General features: G+C 43.3%; 1 protein-coding gene across 5 annotated transcripts in view; it reads left to right on the top strand.

The window, feature by feature from the left end:
• MECOM (MDS1 and EVI1 complex locus) overlaps positions 1 to 21,818 on the top strand; it is a 47,617-nt gene extending 25,799 nt beyond the window's left edge. For 3 of the 5 annotated variants that reach the window (XM_058031046.1, XM_058031044.1, XM_058031043.1), the window contains exons 8-14: positions 9,872 to 10,038; positions 12,383 to 12,460; positions 14,194 to 14,363; positions 15,422 to 15,566; positions 18,282 to 18,518; positions 19,077 to 19,263; positions 20,188 to 21,818. In XM_058031046.1, the coding sequence (XP_057887029.1) occupies positions 9,872 to 10,038; positions 12,383 to 12,460; positions 14,194 to 14,363; positions 15,422 to 15,566; positions 18,282 to 18,518; positions 19,077 to 19,263; positions 20,188 to 20,322 (1,119 nt within the window). In that variant the 3' untranslated portion in view covers positions 20,323 to 21,818. Of the gene's footprint in view, positions 1 to 2,816; positions 2,844 to 9,871; positions 10,039 to 12,382; positions 12,461 to 14,193; positions 14,364 to 15,421; positions 15,567 to 18,281; positions 18,519 to 19,076; positions 19,264 to 20,187 lie in introns of all 5 variants that reach the window. The other 2 variants (XM_058031045.1, XM_058031042.1) reach the window with 1 other exon arrangement.
• Positions 21,819 to 25,694: the final 3,876 nt, after the last annotated feature.

Genomic DNA, 25,694 nt, shown 5'->3' with positions numbered 1-25,694 from the left:
TGGATTTCCTAAAACACACAGTTTTTGCTGGACCATTGTGGTGGAAAAGCGTAAGCATTGTTCTGGGCTTCTTGATGTTTTGCAGATGAAACAACATGTTTTGATTATAGAGGAAGCCAGATTCGAACTGAGTGTGTCTTTTAGAGACATTTTCCTCCAAACCCATAACGTAGCTACCAACATTTGTGTCTTCAGCACTCTCCTGCTCTGAGCAAGGAGAGTCAGTATTGACTATGGGGAGCCGGTGCAAATTCACAGTAAGGCCAGAAAAGCTGAGCATCCCACTTTAAAGGGGATTTTATTGTGTTTAAGGACTCTCATAAAAGAGGGAAAAGTTTCCACCTGTTGTTTCCAAGCCTCATAGTGCAAATGCTCCATGGTTTCTTTGGTGGCTGCTGTGGGCTGCAACGTGTGCAGTGTGTGTAGGATCCCTGCTCCTCCAGTCCTCAAGAGAGGCTTTATGGGGGCTGCTTGCTTGTTCACAGACCACAGTCCTGGGTGAAAAACATTTAGGAGAGGGTCCCAAAACAGTTTAACAGCTGTGATGTGTATATGATGTTGGAGGAGGATCTGTGTGCAAACTACACCTTCCTTTTCTTCACCAGCACTGCACCTTCATTTTGTCTTCTTCCTCCTTGCTCGAGGAGATTTTGCTAAAAATCTCAGTTAAATCTTACACCTGGAATAAAATCCTCTGTGGTATTTAGACAGTTGGACTCCTTGCTGACTGTGGGCTGCTTCATCTCCGTAATGACACCCTCTACTCATCCTGTATTTTAAGCACATGACCATGAGCTGCTGTTTCTGGTTCAGGTTCCTCTGAATTCCTGGGCAAAACAGCCCAATTACCACTTGTTATTTTTCCTGATGAAGTCCTATATTATTTTGTCCTAACTTACACAGAACATGTCTTGAAACATGCCACTTCTGCAAACTGGGAAGAGCAGCTGATAGCATGTATGGTTGCAGGTGCACAACACCCCTTTCCAATCTCAATGTCTGAACAAAGTGTTGGATTGTGTGTGAAAGTATTTAGTAGTATTTACATGCCATGAGTATTTATGGCATTATGTAAGTATTTATAAGCATGAAATAAGAATTTAAGGTGTATTAAAGTCACTGAGAATTTATGTGCCAGGTTTAATAGCAGCTTAACACCTCCTGCTGAGTTACCTTAAATAAGGTAAATCTGCCCAAATGGCAACACAAGTGAAAATTCCCCTTTAGTAGCAGACAGTGCTAATGCACAAGTACACAAAGGACCTCAATCTGCTTTTTGTCCCTGCTGTGAAACAGACTGGTTCCTCCCCATCAAGTCAATGATTCTGTTAGAGCAGCTAAGCAGCTGTAAATTGTGAGAAAATTATTTAAATGAGGGCATTTTAGATACTTCATTGATAGAAAAAGCAGGATCATATTGCTTAGTGCTCTCTAGCTGTTCAGAAGCTGTAACTCAGAGTGGTTCAGTGATTTGGGGGTTCTGAAGGTGTTGCTGCAGGTTGGACTGATGCCAGTGGTGAGTGGGGTGGTCAATGGGTGGGAAAGGGGGTAAAATTCCCTGTTTGGAGTTTGGTTGGATATTGAGTTGGATAGGAGTTGGAAAGGAGTTGGATATTCTTTTATGCATTCTTTCATGTAGCTGAATATTCTTTTATGCATTCTTTTATGTAGTTGGACATTCTTCTGTGTGGCTGAGTTACCTGGGGCGCTGGGCATGAGGCGAGGATGTGTGGGGGAATTGGAGACGTGGGGCATTTCCCTGTTAATGGGAATGATGTTCAGGCTTTCACCCTCTGTGTTTTTGTCCCAGGGAGTTGTTGAATCTCTTGTTGGTGCCCGAGGGAGGTCCCAGTGCTGTCACCAGGGCTGTCCCTGTGAGGAGGAGGTGTCAGTGCCACCTCCCCATGGCAGAGCCAGCCCAGGTGGGGCAGGGCCAGCCCAGGTGGGGCAGGAGGGAGGGCTGGCTCTGCAGAACCCACATTTCTCACTGTGCAACAGAACAAACAGCCCATGGCCAAGCCTGGCTTTGGTTTTATCACTTACCTGAGTGAGAGGGGTGATGTCTGTGGCTTGGTGTGAGCTGGATCGATGCAGAGGCCAGCAGTGTAACAGGCACTAAGGAACATTGTAAAAGAAAACCAAACCACCAGCACATGTCCTGTCAAAAAAGTGAATGTCAAAATGCTTTCTTGCAAACTTTTAATAGAACAGAAAGGAGCCTTCTGTTAGCAGAGGCAGAGTCTGGCTTGGTGTTTATGGAGGGCTGGGGAGCGGCTTCCAGAAAAGCTGTTTTTCCTTTATAGTCCTGTTCACCCCTGTAAAAGTACAGGTGGGGAGTGCTCCACGAGTTTTCATTTTCTGCTGGCAGGATTTAAAATATTTACAAACTTATTGTTCATGTCCTAAAAGCTTGTGGTTTTGTTGTTGAATTTATTCCGGAAAATTGCCATCTCAGGGACCAAGAATTTATTGTTTCTTAACTGGGTAATATGACAGCAAACAGATGGATCTTTCAAATAGGTTTCTGAAATAGAACTTACAGACATAAACCCTGAAGTCTGTACCCTGTCCCTGGCTGGGCAAAATTCCTCCCTGTGTCCAAAAGCTATGAAAATCAGATAATTTAATAGCATTCCACAATAATTTGCCATTGCGAGGATTTTAATTTTTTAGGAAGAGAACACTCCTGTCCAATAAATCATTCCTAAAAACATTTTAATTAGTATCTTGAAATAAAATCTTAATAAGTACATTGATTGCAATGAGGATTCCATTGCAGGAATAATTTGTTGTTTTTGTTTCAATTTTGCTCCCAGTTCCAATTGCCTGATCAAAGAATTTGGGTAAGTTCATTGCTTATATTTTTAATATAATCACTGTGAAATAAATTGCATAAGAAAAATATAATATGAAAGATAACTTACCTCTCATTTATGGAGCATGCCACTCGTTCCTACAGGGTCCCTCAGCTGAGCAGATGAATATGCTCTTATGAAAAATTGGCTTTATTTTAATGTACCTGATCCTGCTGGTTTTGTTTGGTGAAGGCAATGGGAGCTTTACCTGAGTGAGGGTTGCAGAATGCAGTCTTTTGTTTATATGTGACTGAAATTGTTCCAGGTCATTTTCCTTCAGAGATTGCAGTGAAATTTTCAGGCTGAAATCTTGTTAGATAGCAATAGTTAATAAATATTTAACCATTCATTAAAATACCAAGTCTCAGAGGATTTTATGTTTTTCTCTCACTTAGGTGGGAGTTAGTCACTTTAATAGTCACTTTAATAGCTTTGAAATTTTGAGCCTAATTGCTCATTGCAGTGCTTAAAGCAGAAATAAGATACTTATTTATTTGCTACGTTTAGGTCAAATTTATCCTGTGTGTACACTTACATCATCCTCCTTGCACAAACAGGACTTGTGCTTTAAATGCACAACGGGATAAATTTGAGCTTTCTCTTCTATTTTTGTAAAACCTTGTTTTTAATACATTTAAATAGTTCATGAGAAGGAAAAAATTAAAAAAACAAAAATAAAAGAACCACAGCAACTGCTTTTGCAGATGCATCTCCAAAAGGGCCGAGTTCTGATCTCGCAGTGCTGGCTGCTCAGCCGCAGTGCTGAACCCGTAAATGCTTGTCCCAGATTTTCCCAGCCTCTGGGCTCTGGAGGGGAGAGCTGGAGCCAGCAGTTTGCAGAATGGATCGTGGGCTGGGGTCCTGACTCACTCACTCTCTGCTGCTCCTGGACTCGTTTCTCCAGGCTCAGCCAGAGCTCTGCAGAGATCCTCCGGTGCTGCTCTGCTCCAGTGTGTCCCCGCTGCAGGAGGGGCTCTGAGCCCTGCCCTCTGCTCCCTGCCCTCCTTGGGGCATCCCTAGAGCAGGGCTGGGCCTTTGCTTTGTGTGAGATTAACCCCACTTGCTTCTGGGAAGAGCTGCCTTATGTAGCTGGGGAGATGCTCTGAAAGGAGCTGAGCAGCACCAAAGGGCTCCTGAGAGCACCCAGAGGTGCTGCAAGAGCTCAGCAAGCGGGAGGTGGGGTGAGATGCCAGAACTGGACAGCACGGGAGGTTGTTCCCAAATATTTTCCTTGGGAAATTTGTTGTAGGACAAGAAGGGGCCGTAGTAGGATTTGTGATTTGGCCCAGGCACCCTTAATCCTCTGCTCTGAGGAAAGTGGCTCTGCTTCAGCAGGTTTGGGAAGTGGAAAAACTCAGTGCAGTCTGTTTCTTCTGTCTGATTCCCTTGACTTTGGCTTAGCCCTCAAATTTCCATCATTCTGCTCCTTTTGTGAGTGTGTGTCTCCTGGCTGTGCTCACGCTTTGGGCAGCTCCAGCAGAAATAGGTGTTTAAAACATGAAGTGACTGAGCAGGATGCTGATTCATGGATGAATCTCCATCTTGAGAGATTTGGTTATGTCACACAAGCCTTTCCATCTCAATTCCCACTTGCATGTGCCACATATTTCAAGATTATTTGAGATTGGTTTTTCATTGTTGGCAGGAGCCCTATGGTGCAAATCAATGAACATCTGTTTTGAATGGATCAGGATTAATTTGATCTCTTTATGCTATTTTGGTCCTGTCAGGAGAAGGTTGCTCTAAGGAGGTTCTGTAATTTTAGGCAGACAATATTTGCTCTAGGAAGAACCATTGTAAATAATTAAAAAATGTCACAAATAAATGGAAAGGAATTTGGTGAGTGCCTTAACAAGGGTTTTGTTTTACTGGGCTTAGTTTTAGGGCATGATCCATTTTGTTAACTGTGCTTAATCCCCTCCAACTGCATTCATACAAATCCAGTTATTCTGGAGGCATATTGCAGCTCAGAAGGAGTTTCTTGCTACTGCTTCATAAAGTTCAGCCACATGTGATAGGTCTCTTGAACGTGAATATAACTCAGCCAAGTTCCAGGGCTGGCTGTCCAAATACACTCAAGACAACACGATTCACAAATTGCAGATTTTAGAGGCAACATTATAACTTCAGCTGGGGGAGGGAGAAATGCTGAGCTTTAGCAGTTGGATTTTGAAGAGTTCCCCAAATAACAGTAGTAAAAATAGAAAGCAAACACTTGAACAGTTTTTTTTCCCATGAGGTCTGGCCATAAAGTCAGTTGTTTTTGTGATAGTAGCAATGAAGCAGTCACATTTGTCAAACAGGAGGTCATGTAATTCATGGCATTGTCTGCGAGATTATTTCATATCATCAGGTTATTCTGAAAAAGCAGCAACGGCAAACCTTCACTTTATTTATGCCACTTTTTCTTGGGTTGGTTAATAAATTTTAAGACAAATGTTCAAGGCCCCTGCTGATGATATCTTGCCCGCTGAAATGTTTATAAATACTTGTTTTAGCCGATTATGGTAATGTCTGCATTTTTGAGTCGGAGCTGGGGAATTGTGACTGCACATTAGTTTGCGTCAGTCGGAGGTTAATAGCCTCTCAGGGAGGTGGGGGAAAGCTGCTTCCTTTTCCAGACATCTGGACACAGATAGAATCAACAACTCTTATATGTGTAAATCAAAAGTTACTGTTCTATATAAAACATTGTCATTCACTGGTGGCAGATTAGGGGCGCACGTGACCTGTCCGTGAGGCAATAGCTGTATGTAAAATATGTAACAGGATCTTCTCCCTCTCCTGCCTCCTCAGAGGGCTTTCTCCATGGGCATGGCAAACCCACTAATCCAATCCTTGGGGTCAAGCAGTGCTTCCCCCCCTGTGCCCCATTCAGGGATCAGCACAGCCCTTGGGTGTTGGGTTGGGGTGCAGAACGCCCTGAGAGCACAGCTGGTGTCTTTAGGCACACACCTGCCTCCCTGGTGGTCCCAGGGACCATCCCTGGAGAGGGGAGGTGACCATGAGCACCCACCCAATGCTCCAGGACAGGCACTCTCACCAACACCTCTCTCCAGGAGCTGGTGGATTGAGTAGCATCCCTATGGCAAACAAACTCCAGTGGAGGCAGGTCTTGCTTTACCATCAGTAGTAAGAGTGTTTGTAGGCAAGAGCAGCTATTTCAGGTGTGTTTTGGAAGAGGGAGGTTCATTGTGGAAGAAGGAAAGTCATCTCCTGGGTTAACATTTAGTCATTAAAAAAAGAGTGGGGGAAAAGGGGGAAGAGTAAAATAGTGATTTTTGCACTCATTGAAGATTACCAGTGGGTCCACCTTGGAGTGTCACTGTGCCCTGAACTGTGGCATATGTCTGTAAATGCCATAGGAAGAAGGGTGAGCAGGCAGAGAGTTTGTGACTGTTCACTGCGAGTACGCAAATCCAGAACTGACTATGAAGATTCTGCAGAAGATTCAGAGAAAGCTGAGTCACCAGGATTAAAACAACCATGAAAGTCAATGTCAGTAAATACTCATTAATACCATGGGGAAAGTGTGACTTTTAACTCCTGTCATTCAGGAAAAAGATCTTGAAGTTGGTAGTCTTATGAAAATATCACCTGAGTGCTTAGCAGAAAGGAGTTGAAAACATCATTATGTTATAGTGGCTTCAGGTCTTGAATACAGCTAATGTTCCTCTCAAAAAGGCCATAGCAGGATTAGAAAAGACACAGAAAAGTGCAACAATGGTGATCACAGGTAGGGAACAGCTTCCATTCAAAAAGAGGCTAAGTAGATTTTGATTTTTTTCAGCTGGGAAAAAATGCCTGAAGGAGCTGTGCCCCAGCTCCGTGAGCCCATGAATGGTGAGCAGAACCTAAATGAGGAATGGTTATTCATTAGGGATAACAATACAAAAAAAAAAAAATCCCACAAAAAATATCAGGCAAAAGGCTCAGCAGGAACAAAAGCCAGTGTCTTTTCATATGCACCTAATTAAATTGGTGAACTCTCCTTGGCAGAAATAGAAATGGGTTTGAAAAGGTTTAGCCAAGTGAATGGGAGCGGCGGCCGATGGCTGTTCAATGTTGTAACAGGGATGCAGCCTCCAGTTAATGCTCCTGCACCTCCCTGTGCTGGTCTGGGGCAGTGGGGGGACCTGTCCCTTGCCCACCCTCCTGCATGTCCCCTGGAGCCCCTGCTTGGCACCAAGTGCCACCTTCCAAAAGCTCACGTGGCAGGTTTAGAATTCCTGCTTGGTTTTCCTCCAGGTTTAGAATTCCTGCTTGGTTTTGGTGTCTGAATGAGTCCTCAATGCAAACTCCCTGGATTTCTCGCTGCTCAGCTGGTGTTTTGCAAGTAGACTGTGAGCAGGGGCTGTCTGCCTGCACTGAAGGTGATGGACAGCATTTTGGGGATCAGGGCTGCAGGATTTCGTGAGCTGTAAAAAGCACCCACTGCCCAGGGACCCATCTCACAGGAGGGATTTGCATCTTGAAGGCTCAGAGCACCAACACGCTGCAGGACTTCTTTAGAAAATGCCCCAACCTTGGTTCTTGGGAGCCCTAACTGCAGCAGACAGTACCAGCTATAATTATCCTGATAGCAGTGGAGTGACAGTGCCTTGGATCAGCAAAGCTCTGGGGCCAAACACTTCCCATTGGTGCTGCTGCAGTTCTTGAAAAACATAAATCATACCAGGTCACCACATAAGTCAGGCTTTAAACAAAAAAAACCAAAAAACTAAACAGCAAAACAGCAAGCACAATAGTCATTCCTATGGTGAGAAACATATTTTTAGAAAGCGAGTAATACTTTAAAATAATTGGAAGTGCTCGTGTTTCCTCTGGATGAGGGATTGAAGATTAGGTGCTGATTTCATACCTATTTTGGGACTGATGTAATCCTGGAGGCAGCGTTGGAGGTAGAGCTGGTCTGTGTTGCTGTGCATGAAACAAGAGTCTGTCTCAGTTTCTACTCTGCAAAATCCTGGAAATAAGAACTAAAACAAAAATCAGCATGACTAAGCCATTTTAAATGTAAAGGGGAGAATAGTTGCTTTAATATATTACTGGCGGGCACTATGTGCATGAGAAATTGTGATCCAAAAATGATTTAAACCCACTAGATAATGAAATGGACTTGAATATTAAATATACATAAATAAAACATTTATTATACTTCTCAGTACCCTTATTATTCTTCACCATAAATATGCGATATCATAACCCATGCACTGTCTTGTCATTGCTAATCAGCCCGAAGGCCAAAGGGCATTTTTCATTCAAACCATTTATTTTCAGCAGTTGTAAAATAGATGAGTGAATTTTTGTGGGGAGCAATTAGAAGGAATTAAAGGCAGTGGAAGGATTATTTTAAAAGCTTGAAGAATCAATTCCAACTAAAGGAGAATATGAAGTCGTATAAAAAGAAATATATGGTAATGTTGAGGTGTATGGGTTGATAATGACATCTCGGTGCCGAGATAGAATTACCTCCTCTCCCAGCAGCATCATCATTACATATCTCATGCCTGTGATCAGTACATGTCAAAATCCTTCATATTGACAAATGTGCTGTCCACTTGCATCTGTGGAGAATGTTTTAGCAGCTGAGTGATTATGAATCAAACCCCAGAGCTTACAGCCCTTACTGCCTCGCAATGCTTTCACATTTGTTGCCTGACAAGTAAATGTATCTTGACTTCCCTCTGAGATTTTTTATTTTTTTCCACTGTGTTTGATGAAAGACATTTGGCAAATTGGCAGTGGTACCCTGTACGTTGCAATTTGTACTCAGCATTAGGAATCTGAGCATGAAATGAGAGGGCAGGCTACAGGCTAAAGGGAAAAAAACAACCCAGCCCAAAGGCAGAGCTAGCCATCATGGAAATAGTCATGCCAGGAGACAACCGTGTAATTCTGCCAATGAAAATAAAATTAAATAAACCTGCAAAAATTCCCAGTCCTTCCAATTAAAATTTCAGTTTTCCAACAATCAGAGGAGCCTTTTATGGATTTTGAAGAGCAGTCTGTGGAGGTGTTCCAGCTGAGAAGGGTTCAACATCTTGTCTTTCATATAATTTCCTTCTTTGTTAAAAGCAAGATCTTGCACAGGGCTCATGCTGTGGGTTTTGTGCTCTGTAGGTGAGAGCTTGGCTTTCTTTTTTTTCATTTGTTTGTGGTGTTATGGAGAGGTGGATGGTTATTCTCACCTGTCAGTAGGCTCAGCAGCATTCTTGAACTCTTCGAGTGGCAATATTTGAGGTTTTGGAGGAGCTTTTCATGGTCAGTTCCAGACAACTAAAAGGAAACTGTTCTCCAGAAATTATTTAATCCCCACTGCCTGCAAATTACAGACAGCTAATCAAGAGTGGAGCCATCCCAAAGCACATGGGGGTTACAAGCAACTAGAGGTAGAGCAAGAATATTAAGAGGTGGAAAAATAGCATAGGCATCTAACAGGGAATGTGAATACAGAGCACCAAACCCACCAAAGCTTCATTTCTTCTGTGTTTGTTTAATTGTCTTTGGCTATGATGGGCTACAACACTGGACTGGGTGGTTGGATGTGGCTGGGACATTGATGGAGCCTCTTTGGATCTGGATTGTTGCACCCTTCGTTGAGCTAGAGTGTTCATAAGGTTTCCTCTGCAATATGTGTCCTCTGAAAGTCCTTAAGAAAATGAAATTGGAAGTTCAGTTGTTATTTCTGTTCATTTGGTAATAAATATGTTAAAATAAATTCTATGACTTCTGAAATGGGATGCATGGACTGGTAGGCACACAACCACAGAGCATGACTGCAAAACCTGGAATTTTGTAGGAGCTGGGGCTTAAAAATAAGACATGTACACTGGCTGATTGTTACTCTCATGACCCATAATTTTCAAGACTGCAAATCTACACTGAATTTTTTTTTTCTTTTTTTTCTTCTTTCACTTGTCAGTTGATGTTCTTTGCATTTGGGTTGCCAGCTGGGGGTAGAAATCCAAGGAGATTACTTACGGTGGCGGGCTCTGTGCTCTCTCCTGCTGCAGGTGTCAGCCATAGAGAACATGGCCGAGAAGCTGGAGAGCTTCAGCGCCCTGAAGCCCGAGGCCAGCGAGCTGATCCAGTCGGTGCCGTCCATGTTCAACTTCCGCGCGCCGCCCAGCGCGCTGCCCGAGACGCTGCTGCGCAAGGGCAAGGAGCGCTACACCTGCAGGTACCCCTGCAACCCCCTGCTCTGAAATCCAGCAGGGAGGCTCTCTGGACTCGCCGTGCCCGGCGTGGAGAGCGTTTCCCTCTGGGGTTCCTGGCCTGGATCAGGAATGACGTGGCCAGCAGGAGCAGGGAGGTTGTTCTGTCCCGGTACTGGGCACTGGTGAGGGCACACCCTGAGTGCTGTGTCCAGTTCTGGCCCCTCAGTTTGGGGAGGACTTTGAGATGCTTGAGGGCATCCAGAGGGGGCAGTGAGGATGGTGAGGGGTTTGGAACACAAACCCTGTGAGGAACCCCTGAGGGAGCTGGGGGTGCTCAGCCTGGAGAAAAGGAGACTCAGGGGTGCCCTCATCACTCTCTATAACTCCTGAAAGGTGGCTGTAGCCAGGTGGGTTTGTTCTTTTTCTCCAAGAACTGGAAAGCACAGGGGCAATCCAAGATAACAAGGAAGACTCTTCACACACAAGGAGAGGACACAGCCTCAAGCTGTGCCAATGGAAATTTAGGTTGAATATTAGGAAAAAGCGTTTTACTGAAAGAGTGATAAAGTACTGGAATGGTCTGTCCAGGGAGGTGGTGGAATCACCATCCCTGGATGTATTTAAAATAGACTGGGTGTGGCACTGGGTGCCATGGTTTAGTTGAGGTGTTGGGCATGGGTTGGACTCAGTCTTGAAGATCTCTTCCAACCCAGTGATTCTGTGAATCCATGATTCTATTTATTAAATTATTGGTGTTACGAAACAAAGAGCTCTCCCTTGATGCATTGGAGTGGCTGCCTAGAAGAGAGGCTGGATAAGATTAAGAGAATAAAAGCAGGTATTTGTTAAAGGCCTTCAATAAGTACACCTTGGGCTGTCAGAAGACTCCCAGAGGCTGCACCCAAGATGGACAACAGTCACGAGTTTTTCAGACAATTATAAGTTTGGCCCATTTACATATCAGAGGTTAATCCTCCAATTACAGTTTCAGGTCATGAAGTAATTTACTCCAACTTTGCCCCTCCCAATTCACTGTTGTTTACATGTCTTCTTGAGTTTCGGGCCCAGAGAGGAGCTGTTTTGTCAGTAGAAGACAGTAACTAACACTGTATATGGAGTTTTAGAGTTATACACGAAAGCAGTACAAGATTTGAAAAATATAAAAGCTAAATCCTAAGGCATCACCCTGTATCACAGTGGTTTGATAAATGAGGTGGAAACCGTTAAATAAACAATTCTTTTTTTTCCAAATTTTCTCATCACTTTTATATATAAAAGCATGCTTTCATAATTGATTTTTTTGATCGTAAACTACAGACGTGTTTTCTCTCTGGCTTCTGGTTTTAATATCCAAAGGGATCGGTGATAAAATACATGACTTATTAGGACTTGTGTGTACAGACTTAAAAAAAAAAATCCCACAATGAAGATAGTCATTGAATGTGCACCCAAAATGAATGGGAGCTTTGTCCAGGAGAGTGGAATTAGCTGTGTGGGTATTTTGAAGGTTTATGCATCACGTTGTGAAAAAATAAATGGGATGTTAAAAGTGAAGGGATGCAATCTTCAAAGTCATTGCATGGAGCTGCCACCACCCTCATTCACTTAAGAGAGTGCTGTGTGTGCTCTGTCCCCATGCAAAAATGTCCTCAACAGAATGGGCCAATTATAAACTGAATATTAACATGCAACTTGAATGAAGGGGAGAGCTCATGATAATTTTTTTTTTTGCCATTATTTTTCCTGTGACGTATTATCGAGTTTGGAGAATGGTTTTTAAATTGCACTGCTTAGGTCTCTATATCATCTCCAGAATGTGCAGGCGTTTGACACTGGCATATCGGTTTATCTGATCTTTTTGAAAACATGTCACCTTCTTTCAAGACATGTTGTTATAGAAACATACCTTGATGGATTAGGTCTTTGAGTCTTGTCTGCTCTGATCCTATTCAATGCACAGAGCGGTGTCACGTTTGCTGACACGTAGAATTGGTTGAAAGGTTTGAAATTTGCTTACACAGAGGCAGAAATCCAAGGCTTTAATAACAGATTCTCTTGATTCCAAATCTGAATGAGGCTGATAATCACCCAGTGGGCTTAGAACCTCGGGGTGATCTTTAAAACAGGTTTTTCATGTAACTCTTGCTTCTGCACAAGCAAATCTGGTTGGTGCCAGCAGTTCCAGCCCCACTCTTGTGTGTGTGTGGATCCCTTACATTTGCAGAGTGCTTTTATTGAGATGTTGTTGCACCAAAGCAATGGGACCATGCTGTGATGATTCCATTCGGGCTGTGCATCCAGTGCAGCTCAAACTGGGATGAAGCCACGGAAGGATGTGTTGTCTTATCAAACATTTTCTTATCACAGATATTGTGGCAAGATTTTCCCGAGATCTGCAAACCTGACGCGTCACCTGCGGACGCACACTGGAGAGCAGCCCTACAGGTACCACACCCTCACCCCTGTCTGTGCCGTGGCCAAGCTTTGGGGTCCCTTCCAATGCAGGCATTTTCTCTGAATAAAGCCAGGGAATCCAACATCCTTGCTGGACCAGTTCCAGCCCTTCCTCCTTAGCTTTGGGCCCACCATTGCATTTTGGTGTCAGAGTTTTGTGCTGATCCTTGGTGTTGGAGCTGCAGAAGAGGGGAGAGTTTTGGTCTTGATAAAGTCCTTTTGGCTGGGGCAGCTTCCCAACACAGCCTCCAAGTCCTGCCCTTGCTGGCAGGGTGGCTGGCACTGCTGAACCAGTGTGATTGAAGTGATATTCAGTAGGGCTCATGGACCTATTTGCCCTTACAAAAACGTTTTTTACTGGAGTTCTGTGGTGTTATTTGCAGCCTAAATTTGGGTGATTTGTCAGTCATCTGATTTCGGAAAGGTCCTGGTTGCAAAGGCATTGCTGTATTTATTTGTTTCCTGCCTAATCTGGATCCTTTCTGAGGTCTGCTTAACCAAAACCCATGTGGGTGTACTCTCCTGTTGATAAGAACATGTGTGTGATACTGAATCCAGGACGGTCACATGCAGAAATGTGTATAAAGCTTCACCTTATTGAAAATGAAAGGCTAATTTAAACTGGAAAGAGGCCAGTTCATGTTCCAGTAAAACAAATGTACAGATTTCTGCTTTTTATGAGCTGTAAAGAGCAGAGTAAGCTCATTGTTTGTGAGGAAACAATGTTTTTTGCATCTAGTCTCTTTGGGAAATGAGATTCACATCTAATTTTATTGAAGGGAGGTCTTGATGCATGTTATACCCGTCCACTGCATAAAAGCCACAAGCAATTAGTAGCATAATGGGTGATTTCAGCACTAAAAAAAATTTTACATCCTTGACAAGTGTAAGAGAGGCACGGGAGAAGTAAAAGATTGAAAAACTAAAGTGGTGAAGACTCTTGGCTGGTTGCCAGCCAGAGAATTTGGAATAGTTATAGTATGACTTAGTAATGGCTTAAAGAGCAATACAGTAAAGGCTTTAGGGACTCCAAATCGCTGCAGAGTATGAAAATTGATGCCTCTGGTACCAGAGTGATAGACTAAACTACTCACATTGGCACAGTATTAAAGGTTGGGATTGTTTATTGCTGGTTTTTGCAAGATAACCGAATTTCCTCTGGGATTAGCAATCAAGCAAGCTAATTCCTCAAGAAAAGATTTAATCACACAGTATAATTTAGAGTAGGAAAAGAAATAGCCCTTTTTACCTTATTTGAGCATTAGAAGAGATCTGTTTCATGTTTTTTCCAAAAGTGTTTAATTGTATTGTATTGGCAGCACATGAAACAATAGAGTTATTGCTCTACTGTTTTCAAACTTCCCAACTTTGCGTGCAACAGTTTTAAAAACATGAGACTCAATTACCATAGCTAATTTGATGCCATTAGCTCAGAAATATTATGCTCATTGCTAGAGGCAGTACTTAAAATATAAAGTCTAATATGAATTAAAGCTGAAAACCCCACCATAGAAGTTGTGTCTCCATTCCAAGAGCACGGCTCTCTAGTTAGCCAAAATTTGTCTTTATGTCAGGGAGGATTGAGCCTCAGTAGGGAACAAGGAACTGTGGTTGGGTGCTGAGCCTGAGCCCAGAAGGCTCTTCATGTATCTTAGGACAAATCTTACATTTCCAGCTACTAACAAACTCTTTCCTGCCCGCTTGTTTTGTTGGGTTTTTTTCAGATGCAAATACTGTGACAGATCCTTCAGCATATCCTCTAACCTGCAGAGACATGTGCGTAACATCCACAATAAAGAGAAGCCATTCAAGTGTCACTTGTGTGACAGGTGTTTTGGTCAACAAACCAACCTTGACAGACATCTGAAAAAGCACGAGAACGGGAACATGTCTGGTATGTTCTGTCTTTTCCCTCCTGTCTTTTCCCTCCCCAGCCTGCTCCCTGTCCCGTGTGCAGGGATTGCCCCTTCTACAGGCACACGCTGCTCCAACGGGTGGGGGGGTAGCAAAATATGTAAGTGCCTAAGCTCTGCTGACATTTAAAGTGCTTTGAAAATCCCAGCATAAACTCTCCCCTTGTATAACTTAAGACCACTGGATGATGTCTTTTCTTTTGGTTTTAATTAAGCCGACCCATAGCGTCTAGAGAACAGACTGGGAAAATTGGTTTAATCCCACCTCTCCAATCGCTTGGCTCTCAATTAGGAGTCCTAGATTTAGAGTCTCAGGGGGCACTCTGAAAGATTTTCCTGGCACCTTCTGAAATATTCCCACCTTCAGGAGCTGGAAAGCGCTGGCTATTGTGGAGCTAATGGTGCCTCTCAAGCCCCAAAGCGAATTGGTCACTGCGCAGCAGCAGCACAGGCAGTGGCAGGAAGGGTGACATTGGGCTGGTTTGGGTGTCTGCAGGGTTTAATGAAAACCCTCTCTGCAGTCCTTCCAGTCTGCATTTTGCCTCAGTGGAGGCAGCCAGGGGCATGCAGTCAATGCAGACCTGTCCCTTCCCCAGTGCTCAGAGAAGGGCATCTGACACTGGGCTCTCAGTGAATATGTCAATGGCTGCTCCATATTTTGAACAAATCTGCATAATTGATAGATAAAAATTATAGATAGATAAGTTCCATTTGCTCAGCTGGACCGTTGGTCTAAGAAGGACAGTTATCAATGGACAGTCTTGGAATCACAAGCAGCAGCAGGGAGATGTTGAAATACAGACATGGCAAAAGTGATGATAAATCATGGAAATGGTACCCAGAATGCAACCAAGTCATTTTGGCTGGAAATCACCTTTGCCCATTAATTACTGATTTTATGGCCAAAAGCTGATAGTTCACACTGACCAGCTTTTGGCTCTCACCCGTATCAACCAGAGTTTCAATTTCATTTTGATTTAAATGGTTAAATATAGAAAATGTAAAGAAGCAGAAAAAAAATCATATGTTTTGCTTTAAGGTACTGCAACATCTTCACCTCACTCAGAACTGGAAAGCACAGGGGCAATCCTAGATGACAAGGAGGACTCTTACTTCACAGAAATTAGGAATTTTATTGGAAACAGCAACCACAACAATCAATCCCCCCGAAACTCAGAGGAGAGGTGAGTTGTGTCTGATCTGTGCCTTCAGAAGGTGCCCACCACTCCTTTTCCAGGTCTGCAGACTTGATTGTTCACTTTTGATGGTGTCTGGGGCCAGTTATTTCAGAATCTGGTTGATTCAGTGGCCACCTTGGTGTCTCAGGAAAAAAAATGTATTGATTCTCTCCCCACTGGGTATGAAGATGTTCCAAGTGGCAGATGCTGGACAAGAGATTCCATCTGTGAACACATTTCTCCTTGTATCTGGAGCTCTCAGCTTCAGGCTCCCGCCGTTGATTTAAGCCTGCTGAAAAATTCCTTCTCTTTACATTCACGGCAGAACAGGTGAATTCTACACCCTGTGGCTAGATGCATGGAGCCTTAGGATTTAAGTGCAATTTAAATGTGTAATTAATAAAGTAGACCGGGCTAAATTCTTGGATCAAATGAAAGATTGTAGCTGGAAGTCCTTTCCTGTAAGTAACTCAATCCCAAGAAAGATGCTGAGTAGCCAAAAGCCCGCGAGGCTGCGGGTGGGCGCTGGGAGTCCACAGAGCTCCAGCATGTGAAAGAGCTTTTTCTACTAAGATTTATTGAGTATATGGGTGTTTGAATTCTTCTGAACTAACAGAGGAGAGACCACTTCTAAATATTTTCAGTTAATAAAAGTACAGCTAAGCAGAAAAGGCTGTGGGACGGAGCCCCCACATATTTCTTTGGGATTGGTGTTGCATTATGCATTATTTTCCCTTTTGAATTGGCATTGCGTTATCAACATCAAAAAATTCTTGCTGTTGGTGGCAAACTTTGCTGTCTCCTCAATTTCTTGATGCCCTTGTGAAGGGATAAAAAGGGTAGACACGACACAATTTCCACTATAGTATTGGATTAAGTGATTACATGCATATTCAAATTTCATTCCATCTTGATTGGCAATGAGGGCTTGGGATTTTTTTTCCTTACACATCTGGTCTCAACATGTCCTCCAACAGGAAGTCAGCAAAGTGGAAAGGTTGCTGGGTTGTGCAGTGTTTCCTTTCTAAATTTGGCACTTCAGACTGCTCTTGACGGATATTTTATCCCTGGCAAATTGCTGCATTTGAAAGCAAAATTAGAGAATCTGTTTTCTTAATCACATGGCTTTTGTTACTTTGGTTGTAGTCCATCTCCCTTTCATTTTTAGCGGCCTCAATTGAGCATAACAAGCAAGTTGGCAGCCCAGACTGAGCTCAACAATTTCTTATTTCTGCCTATTTAAATAAAAGATGATAAAGAGATATTTCTCTGATGATCTTAGAGAGAGGCGGCTGCTTCAGCTCTCCCTGTTCTGCACAACCTCAGATTTTTTTGATACTCTTCTAAAGACAGACTGTTCCCAAGAGCTTTTTTCAATGCAATACTAAACTCATGGCAGTCAGCTGGAATTTGCTTGGAAAATAGATGAAACTCTAATATGTTCAGGAAAATGGTGCTGTTATTGTGGCAGAGACCAGCTTTGCTCCTCAGAAAGTCAAATGTTAAACACACCAGCAAGGCTGTGAGGGCTCATATTATCTTGCTCCAACGTTGGGTCTATCCCATATTGTCCCGCACAGTTTGAAGCACGCAGAGTCTGAGGCAAACTGCGTGCGGACAATAAGGTTTCCATTTTTGTAACTGTATTCCTGGAAGAGTTAAGGACCTTTTGCACAATGAGAACAATAGATGAATCAAGGCCTCTGTGCTGCATGACGTGGTGGGGGCAGATACGGTGGTAGCACGAATTTTGGGGGGGCTCCACTGGGTGCAGCTTGTTCACGTCCCTGTGCCTCTGGTTGGGTGTTCGTTGAGGCCGTGTTGAATTTCTTTAGTTCTCATTTGATGTGATGGACACAATGCAGTCTGAATCCTACAGGGTTGAGACCATTACCAAACAACCCCTACTTCAGCATGGGTATTATGTCCTTGATAAAAATCCCGTAGGAAGTAGTTAAGAGAAGTCATTGTCTGAGAGCAAAGGGCAGCGTAATAACAGTTTGTAGACCAAATGGTTTTCCATGTGTGTATTGTTGTAATTACTCATTTAATAAGAATAAATGCACTTAAATTGCCTTATGACCTTTCTTTTCATTGCTTTTTACCCTTCAAATGAGTCAATAACCTAGTTCAGCACGGAGGTGACGTTGCAGACCACTCTTCAGGTCTCCAGCTGAAGTCCCTTACCTTCCCATGTATGAAATCCATACATTCAGTGAAGCAATATGGCTTCCAGAGGGGTGGTAGTGGGCAAAATTAATTATGCATGTAATTTTGACTTTAAAACTCTGAATGCGATATTGGATGTCATTTTTTTAAAAAATGCCAGATCCAACTTTCAAAGTTTCTTGGCCCGTACAGCTTCTGTTCAAAGGCAGTGAGCTGTTTTGCCCAGACTAAATATATGATTGGAAACTTGAGATGAAATAATGCATGGGAAAATTTGGAATGGTTATCTGAACTCGCCTCTTGTTAGAACAGTAGTTTTAGCAGGATAACAGGAAAATCCCATGCTGATGGTGCTGTAACGTCCCACTGATTTCTGAGTGGAATTTTCTCCAATGCTGCCTGAATGTCTGAAGCTAAGCAAGATATAAAATGCAGAAATCACTTTATTCTGCTGGGAGAGATGTTTTTCAGATCTGCCTCCATGAGTCTGCCCATGAGGAGCTCTCATATCTGATCTGTGTTTATAGCTTGCATTTGTTTTGCTCCTTTCAGAATGAATGGCAGCCACTTTAAGGATGAAAAAGCCATGGTAGCCAGCCAGAACTCGGATCTGCTGGACGACGAGGAGGCGGAGGATGAAGTGATGATGGATGAAGAGGACGAGGAGAGCGAAGTGGCAGGGAAGGCAGTCAAAGAGCCCGCGACGAGCGACATGCACGAGGGCACTCCCGAGGAGGATTATGAGGAAACGAGTGCTCTGGACATGAACTGCAAAGCTTCCCCTGGCAGGTTGGTTCCTTCCGAGTATTGGTGTGCCCGATAGGCGGGATGGGAACAATAAACCACGCAGGAGTGCCAGCACCAAACCGGCTGCCGTGGGAACCGCCGCGGAGCGGCCGCTTCCCACTCACAATAGCAACGTGCGTCCGTGTTTGGGTCAGCACCAGCCCTGCTCTCAGCCTCCTCGCGCAGTCTGGAGCCCTTGTTAGGAAAACTGACTGTGCTTGGGGAGCTATTGTGAGGTTCTGGGTGAGACAGGAAGCAGGGTGAGACAGTTCCATGGGAGAGACGTTATCTGCTCTGCGAGCCGTCCTGGATGCCTCATAATGGCCTTGTGAAAGGCTGTGGAGACACCATGAGAGAGACAAACTCTGCCTCCCCCACTCAACTGCCCTTTCTTTGGAGCAGAAAAGGGAATTCCTTTTACTTCAGAATCGCCATTCCATGAGGCAAAGTGGTTTATGAATATGAAAAAGGGGGAAATTTCTCAGATGTGTAAATCTAAGATGAGGGCACGCAGAGAGGATCATTTAATTGACATTTAAAACCTCCGTGGTGTTTTTGTAGGTATAAAGAAGAGGAGTATAATAAGACTGGACTTTCAGCTTTGGACCACATAAGGCACTTCACAGATAGCCTCAAAATGAGGAAAATGGAAGAAAATCAATACAGTGAAGCTGAATTGGCAGCTTTCAATGCTTCCCAGCTGCCAGAGGACCTCAAGCAACCATTGTACAGGAAATCCAAATCCCAGGTAAAAGCTTAACTCAGTTAAAATATTTCTGTCACCAAATACCCGCAGGATTAAGCTGTTAGTGTGTGGCAGGCAGGGTTGTTCCAGCTTTGTCAGACAGAGCTGACAGCTTCATGTCCACAAACCTCAGGCTCACCCAACATCCCACCACTCCTCAGAGACATGGCAGGGTGCTCTGGTCCCTGAGAACAGAGGATTTCCATTTTTTTTTCCTTTTTTTTTTACTATTTTTATTCTTCCTGCTGCCCCCAGAAATGCCACAATAAGAACTAGTCCCACTCTGCTGACACTGATGCTGCAGATTTTAGCTGCGGCCTCACAGGGATGTGACTTGATCTTCTGGCTGGCTTGGCTTTTTGTTATTTTTTTAGTTTTTGATGGATGGTACCACCTTTAGCTCCTCAGCATGTTTTACAAACAGCAATAACTGAAATGGCATCCTTGTGCTATTTTTTGCCGTTTTCTAAACATTAACTAATTAAAATGGGGTTTTTTAGCCCCTTTGAAAGATTCCTGCTTTAAAAACTGCAGAATATGCATGTAGGCAAGGTCAGCAAAGGAGACTGTTACATTTGGTGAAATACAGGACGAGACAAGGGATAATGTGATTCCTCAGCCTCTTGAAAAGAGACTCCAGTGCCAAGAATCTGAAGGCAAAGGAGACTTTGGGACCTTGTCAACTATTAAAGGTTCCTCTGAGCTTTGTGAAACCAGATGAAAGCAGAAATTATTATTACTATTAGTGAGTCAAAAGTGTCAGTGAAGGGGTTGACAGTGGTTTTTACCTAAAGCATTTAGTTGGTGCTTTTTTTAAATAAGCTGAGCCCCATGGCTGTATCCTGCCTGCCGCCCTGGCCGCGCGCGGGTGGCGCGGGTCCAAGCTCAGGAATGTGACCTCCTTGTCCCTCTTCTGTCCCCATCCAGGCCTATGCCATGATGCTCTCTCTCTCCGAGAAGGACTCCCTCCATTCTGCACCCCACAGTTCTCCCAACATGTGGCACAGTATGGCGAGAGCCGCCGCGGAATCCAGCGCCATCCAGTCCATCAGCCACGTATGACAGTGTGGAGTCGTTCCGAGGATGGGACCAAGTCCAAACCAGTAGCATGGCTCTTTCACATATGACTGTTTAAAAGACTGCTGAGCAGAATGCCTTATAAATCTGCAGGGTCACTCATTTAAAGTCTGGTGACCTTAAACGGAATAATTTTAAAGAAAAAAAAAAAAAAAGAAAGAAACTATTTATTCTCAATATTTTGTTTTGCACAGCAAAGGCAGCTGCTGACTTCTGGAGGATCAATGCGACTTTAAAAAAAAATAAAATTTTAAAAATTGTTTCAGTGGATTACGTAAACGGGGCCGGGAAAAAGTGTCTTCCAGTTCACCCGGCTTTGAGGGGCAGGGGCAGGAGGGTTAAGACTGCATTGATACACACATGGGCACTCCTTTAAAGTAGGAACTGAATTGATTTTCTTTTTGTATAAGATAGTTTGACACAGGATTGGGAACAGTTGCTTTTATGTACAAATCTCTTCATTAAAGCTTTATGCATTTTAGCCCTTCAAGGAAAGAAAATAGTTCTATCAAATGCACACTATCCATCGTAAATGTAGAAAGAAGTAACAGGGAATATTTTATTCTCTCCATAATTCTCAAAGCAAACCTTCTCAACCGCATTGTTTAAAAAAAGAGGAAAAACGAGGAGAAAAAAAATGGCAGAAAAAGAAAGAACTCTGAGAAACAATACATAAGAGGCTTGTGTATATTGTAAACTATGAATGTTCACTACTCCAAGAAGCTAAATCATCCAGATAATTCCGTGAAAGCACCGCGTTCATCGACAGCACCACTAGTTCGAATCATTGTAAGGAGATTTTTTAATTTTCGACAATCATGTCACTATTTTGTTGTATTGTTTCCTTTCCCCCTACCCTCTTAATTTCTCCTTTGTGTTGTGTGTACCGTGTATTTATTTGTTGGCAAACGATTGTTTGTTGATTACAATAGCACTGTTCCTGTAACAAACAGCACTGCTCCAGTCCCCCACTGCGTTACGACGTAAGGCACCCATGTACTTCCAAAAAGAGTGAGGTGAACTGATCTGTGTATATGGGAGTGCAAAACAGTGTTTGAAATTTTCTTACATTCCTCTTTTATTTTTTTTCGCCTTTTAATGAACTAAATAACTAATAGATGCGACTTAGTTTTGTTCTGTTTTTTTTTTTTGTAATACAGTAAATTGATTCGATTGTATAAACAGTTATAATTTCTTCATGAAAGCATGATTCTTCTGATTAAAAAAACTGTACCCAATATTTTATGCTGGTTGTCTGCGAGCTTGTGTGATGTTATGTTCATGTTAATCCTATTTGTAAGATGAAGTGTTCCAAATTTATGTTTTAAAAAAATAAATAAATAACGGAAGGTATTCAGTTATTTTTTGGGGGTTTTTTTGGCCTTTAGTGAGGGACCAGATTTATTTTTCCTTTTGTTTATAATCTCATTTTGAAATAATCGGCAAGTTGAGGTACTTTCTTTAAATGCTTTGTACAATGTAACTGTTACGCATTTCAGTACATTACTATGGGAGGATCAACTTAAAAAAAAAATAATAAAGGACTACAAAACTGAAGGGATCCATTTCCTTTTTGTCTTGGTTTTGTCTGAGTTGGGGGCAAAAACAAAAGGAGCATTTCCCCTGCAGCAAAGATGGATCTGTGGGGTCATGAGGGCAACCAGAGGATGGGGCACTGGGAGGTGTCTTGGACTTGGCCATGAAATGTGGGACCCGAGCCAGAGCCTCTCAATAGACTGACTGTTAGAGGAGTTTAGGAAGTCCTTTAAGGTTCAAAACACTACCTTGGAAATGAGGGATATTTATGTCGTTTCACAGAAGAGGTCGGTGCAGTGTCACCTTCAAAAGCACTTGTGGACCCCTGTGTTTGAATTTTGCCTGCCTGCTGCTTGTTGGGAAGAAGTGGCTTGGCTGGTGCATAGTGAAATATTCACTCACCAGAGTGATCAAAATCCATGGCTGAGAAGCTAAATGAGCCTCCCGCTGCACAAAATGAGCCTTCTAGAGTCTAAAAAGGAAAAATAAAAAGAGCATTTTAATTTGTGTTCCCTTTGAAATCAGATCAGAATCCCTGCTTCGGGGCAACCTGTGGAGGAGGGATGTAAGAAAAGCCAGCATTTTCCCAAGGAATGCCCATCTTGTTGATCTTCTCATCAGCAGAGATGGAAAGGCTGAGATGCTCCTCTCTCAGCCTGTGTCAGTGGCCAAGGACCTCTCATAGCTCATAAGATATTTAATAAGATATTTAAGTTATATTTCAGAATAACCTGTACGTGTCATTCTTGTCTTCAGCCCAAGTGTGGGCTTGTTTGGTTTGCTCCTCCAGCTTAAAAGCCTTCTGCACAAGTTGGTGGCAAGCTGAGAACCTACACTGGAATGGTTTTCATGCAGGAAGCCTAAACCCCACCTGGAAAAAAAAGTAAATAGATTAAAAAAAAATCCCGTGTGCAATATATTCTTGTACTGCAGTGGCCAAAGGTAATGGCCACGTACATGCAGATAATTGCATAAATAGGCCATTATTTTTAGGGCAGTTAAAGCCACTGTGAAACTTGGTTTTAGGTTTCTGCCAAATACAGAGAACAAATAGATTAATCAAGTCAAGCTTTATCTGCAAACAGCTTTCCAGATCGTTTTCCCCTTTAATTTGATGCAATGACAGCTCTTATCAGCTCTGCCCTCACCTGCCCTAGATGAAAGAGGGTTTGGGAGGTGGAGAAAGGGTGGGACAGTGTCCCCTGGGTTTAATGTTCTGGGTTACAGCAGCACACCTATCATAGACCTGCCAGGTAAAGTACTCCTTGAGCTGAGCTCAGGGTTAGCTCACCCTGCCCATAACCAGCTCTGGTGACCATTAGGGAGAAAATGCCACCAATCCTTGGGCTGATTTTCCCATTAGTTATCTGGAACCTGGTATTTTCTTGTCACAGTGCAGCACTGCCCATGGGGTTTGATGGGCAGAGGGGACAAAGTGTATTTCTGTAATATCAACGAGTCCTTCATCTCTATGTAGATCCCTTACCATGACCTTGATTTTTCACTGCCTTGTCCCAGTACCACAGTTGTTCACCCAGAGGAATAGCTGAAAAGCAAACCCAGATTTGATTACTCAACTCATCCCCCAATAAACAAAGAAAACTGGATATTTTTTGTCTTTGTGTCACACCCTCCCCTATGGACCACACAGGTGCAATTGTCCAGGTGCAAACAGATGCTGAGTGAGGATTGATGTTTCTGGCTTTCTACTACAGTGATTTAACTTTTTCTGAGGAAAAAAAAGAAAGTCAATACTTTTAAAAAATCCCTTCAGCTCATTTCAGCATCATCCTACTGTTCCACCCCACTGTTGCACTTTTCTGTAAGTCAACAAATCATTCCCATGTGATGGAGCAGCCTTCCTAGATGGAGGAGCTGCACATTACCCCCTCAATTCCCATCTACACAACTGAGCAAAGCCCCAGCATGACAAGATGATTAATCAATATTTCACCTTGGCCCAGCTCCTCAATAGCCCTGTGGGTCTCAGTCACCATTCCTGTGTCAGCTGCTGTTTCCAGTGGGTACATTTGTGGAGTAATGGGAGGGGAAGTTATTATAAAAGCATTTGCAGGGCTGCTTTTGCTCAGCTATTCAGTTTGGCCCGTTGCTCCGTGCATGTTTTGAGCTTTAAAAGTTTCTGTCAGGTCTCTCCCATGTAGAGACTCACTGTGAGCTCCTGGATGGCTCCACTGTGCTCTCTGCCTTCCAGCTATATTTAGTTGTGGTTTTGTTGCTCTCTCGTAGAGTGTTGTGGAAAAGCCAGTTTTAAAGATGCTTCCAGTAATGATTTAAACAAAACAAAGGTATCCAGCAGCAAACAGAAACCCCCTTTTTCCATGTCAAAGCCCTTGCTCCTTGCCAGGACTCCAGTTAGCAGGAAAATGTTTTCTGCAGCCTGGCCAAAACCAGCCTTGCTCCCATCCATTGACTGGTTCTGTGGGTCTGTGAGCACACCTAGACTGGGGCTGGCAAGAGCCAGATTAATTCAGCTTCTGCTTCTGCACAGAAAATGGTGCCAGCTTAAGGAAAGGCTCAACTCAAGTTCAGAGTCATTTAGAGAAGGCTGGGGACATGGTGAACATCAAATAAAAAGTAAAAAATAAGTACTGTGTACACTTACTTTTCCATTATTTTTTTCCCGCTGGTTCAGACTTATTTGCTGCTGGAGGAAAACAATTCTCAACAAAATTATCCCAGGATTTAGATTTTAACAAGACTAACATTTAGATAATCCCTCGAAAGAGGCCCCTCTGCCACACAGTGATCCAGGAACTCATGGAATATGTTGCCAGCCTTTTTCCCAGAACCTCTGCCTAAATTTTGCTGGGGACTGGTTGCCCCACTAGGTATGAACCCAAACCAGACTGAACACAGATCCTTTTGCACGATGGAAGCAGAGCCTGCTTTCTTTGATCCAAGAGAGTGCACATTTTAAAGGCAATTGAAGCTATTTATATCTATAAATCCTTTTGGGGAAGTTTGGGGAACCTTTTGTTATGAAAGGTGCTGTGGAAATATGGAAGTGTTGTGGTACAATGAGCTTTAGCAGTCTAAGCAGGAGGTCTGAGAGAAGGCACCTCCAGCAGGCACTCGCCTTTTCCCTGCTTTATTTTAATACTAATTAATTCCAGAAAAACTGAAGAAATTTGATGAAAAGCTACACTTCTAAGAAAAAGTTTTGCCCAAGAGTCTTCAAGCAGGCCTCCCAGCTTGGGAGGGCCTAGTGGGAGAAGAGGGTTAGTGGTGATTTTGATGCTTAAATTATCAGTAATTAAGAAGTTGATTTTCGGGGATTGAAGAAAATTTTAAACAGCTGCTTCTCGCGGGCCTTTTACTCCTCATTTTCATTAGCATGTGCTAAGGCAATCTGGAAAATATATTGAGATCCATATTATGCTGTGTCAAGACCTCAGCATCTGTACCTTGGGGCAGATACACGCGAGATAGGCGAGGGTGGATGTGCCAGCGCGCACATGTGGAAGCGTTCAATTTGTAATATGATTACAGCCCCAGCACAAAGCCCGCTTGATACCTGGGGCAGCCTTGCCTCATGGTAAGCTCTGAAAATCCTCCAAGATCATGTCATGTTTCACATCAGCAGCCAACCCAAACCAGAGGAGCAGCGCTTTAATTCCTGGGGAATCTCTTTCAACGGGCGCGCGTCAGCCCCAATTAAGGTCCAGGCTAATTGGGGGGATGTATGCAGGGGGGTAACGTGGTCCTGCAGCAAAGCAGCCCCTTTGTCCAGGCCACAGCAGCCCCTCTGCCTTCCCCAGGGTGGCCACTGGAGGAACTGCTGCTAGAAAAGCTCCTGGAAA

This window comes from Melospiza georgiana, chromosome 10 (genome assembly GCF_028018845.1).
Source record: "Melospiza georgiana isolate bMelGeo1 chromosome 10, bMelGeo1.pri, whole genome shotgun sequence".
NCBI lineage: Eukaryota > Metazoa > Chordata > Aves > Passeriformes > Passerellidae > Melospiza > Melospiza georgiana.
Note: the sequence above shows the minus strand (reverse complement) of the source record. Positions and strands in the feature narration are given on the sequence as shown.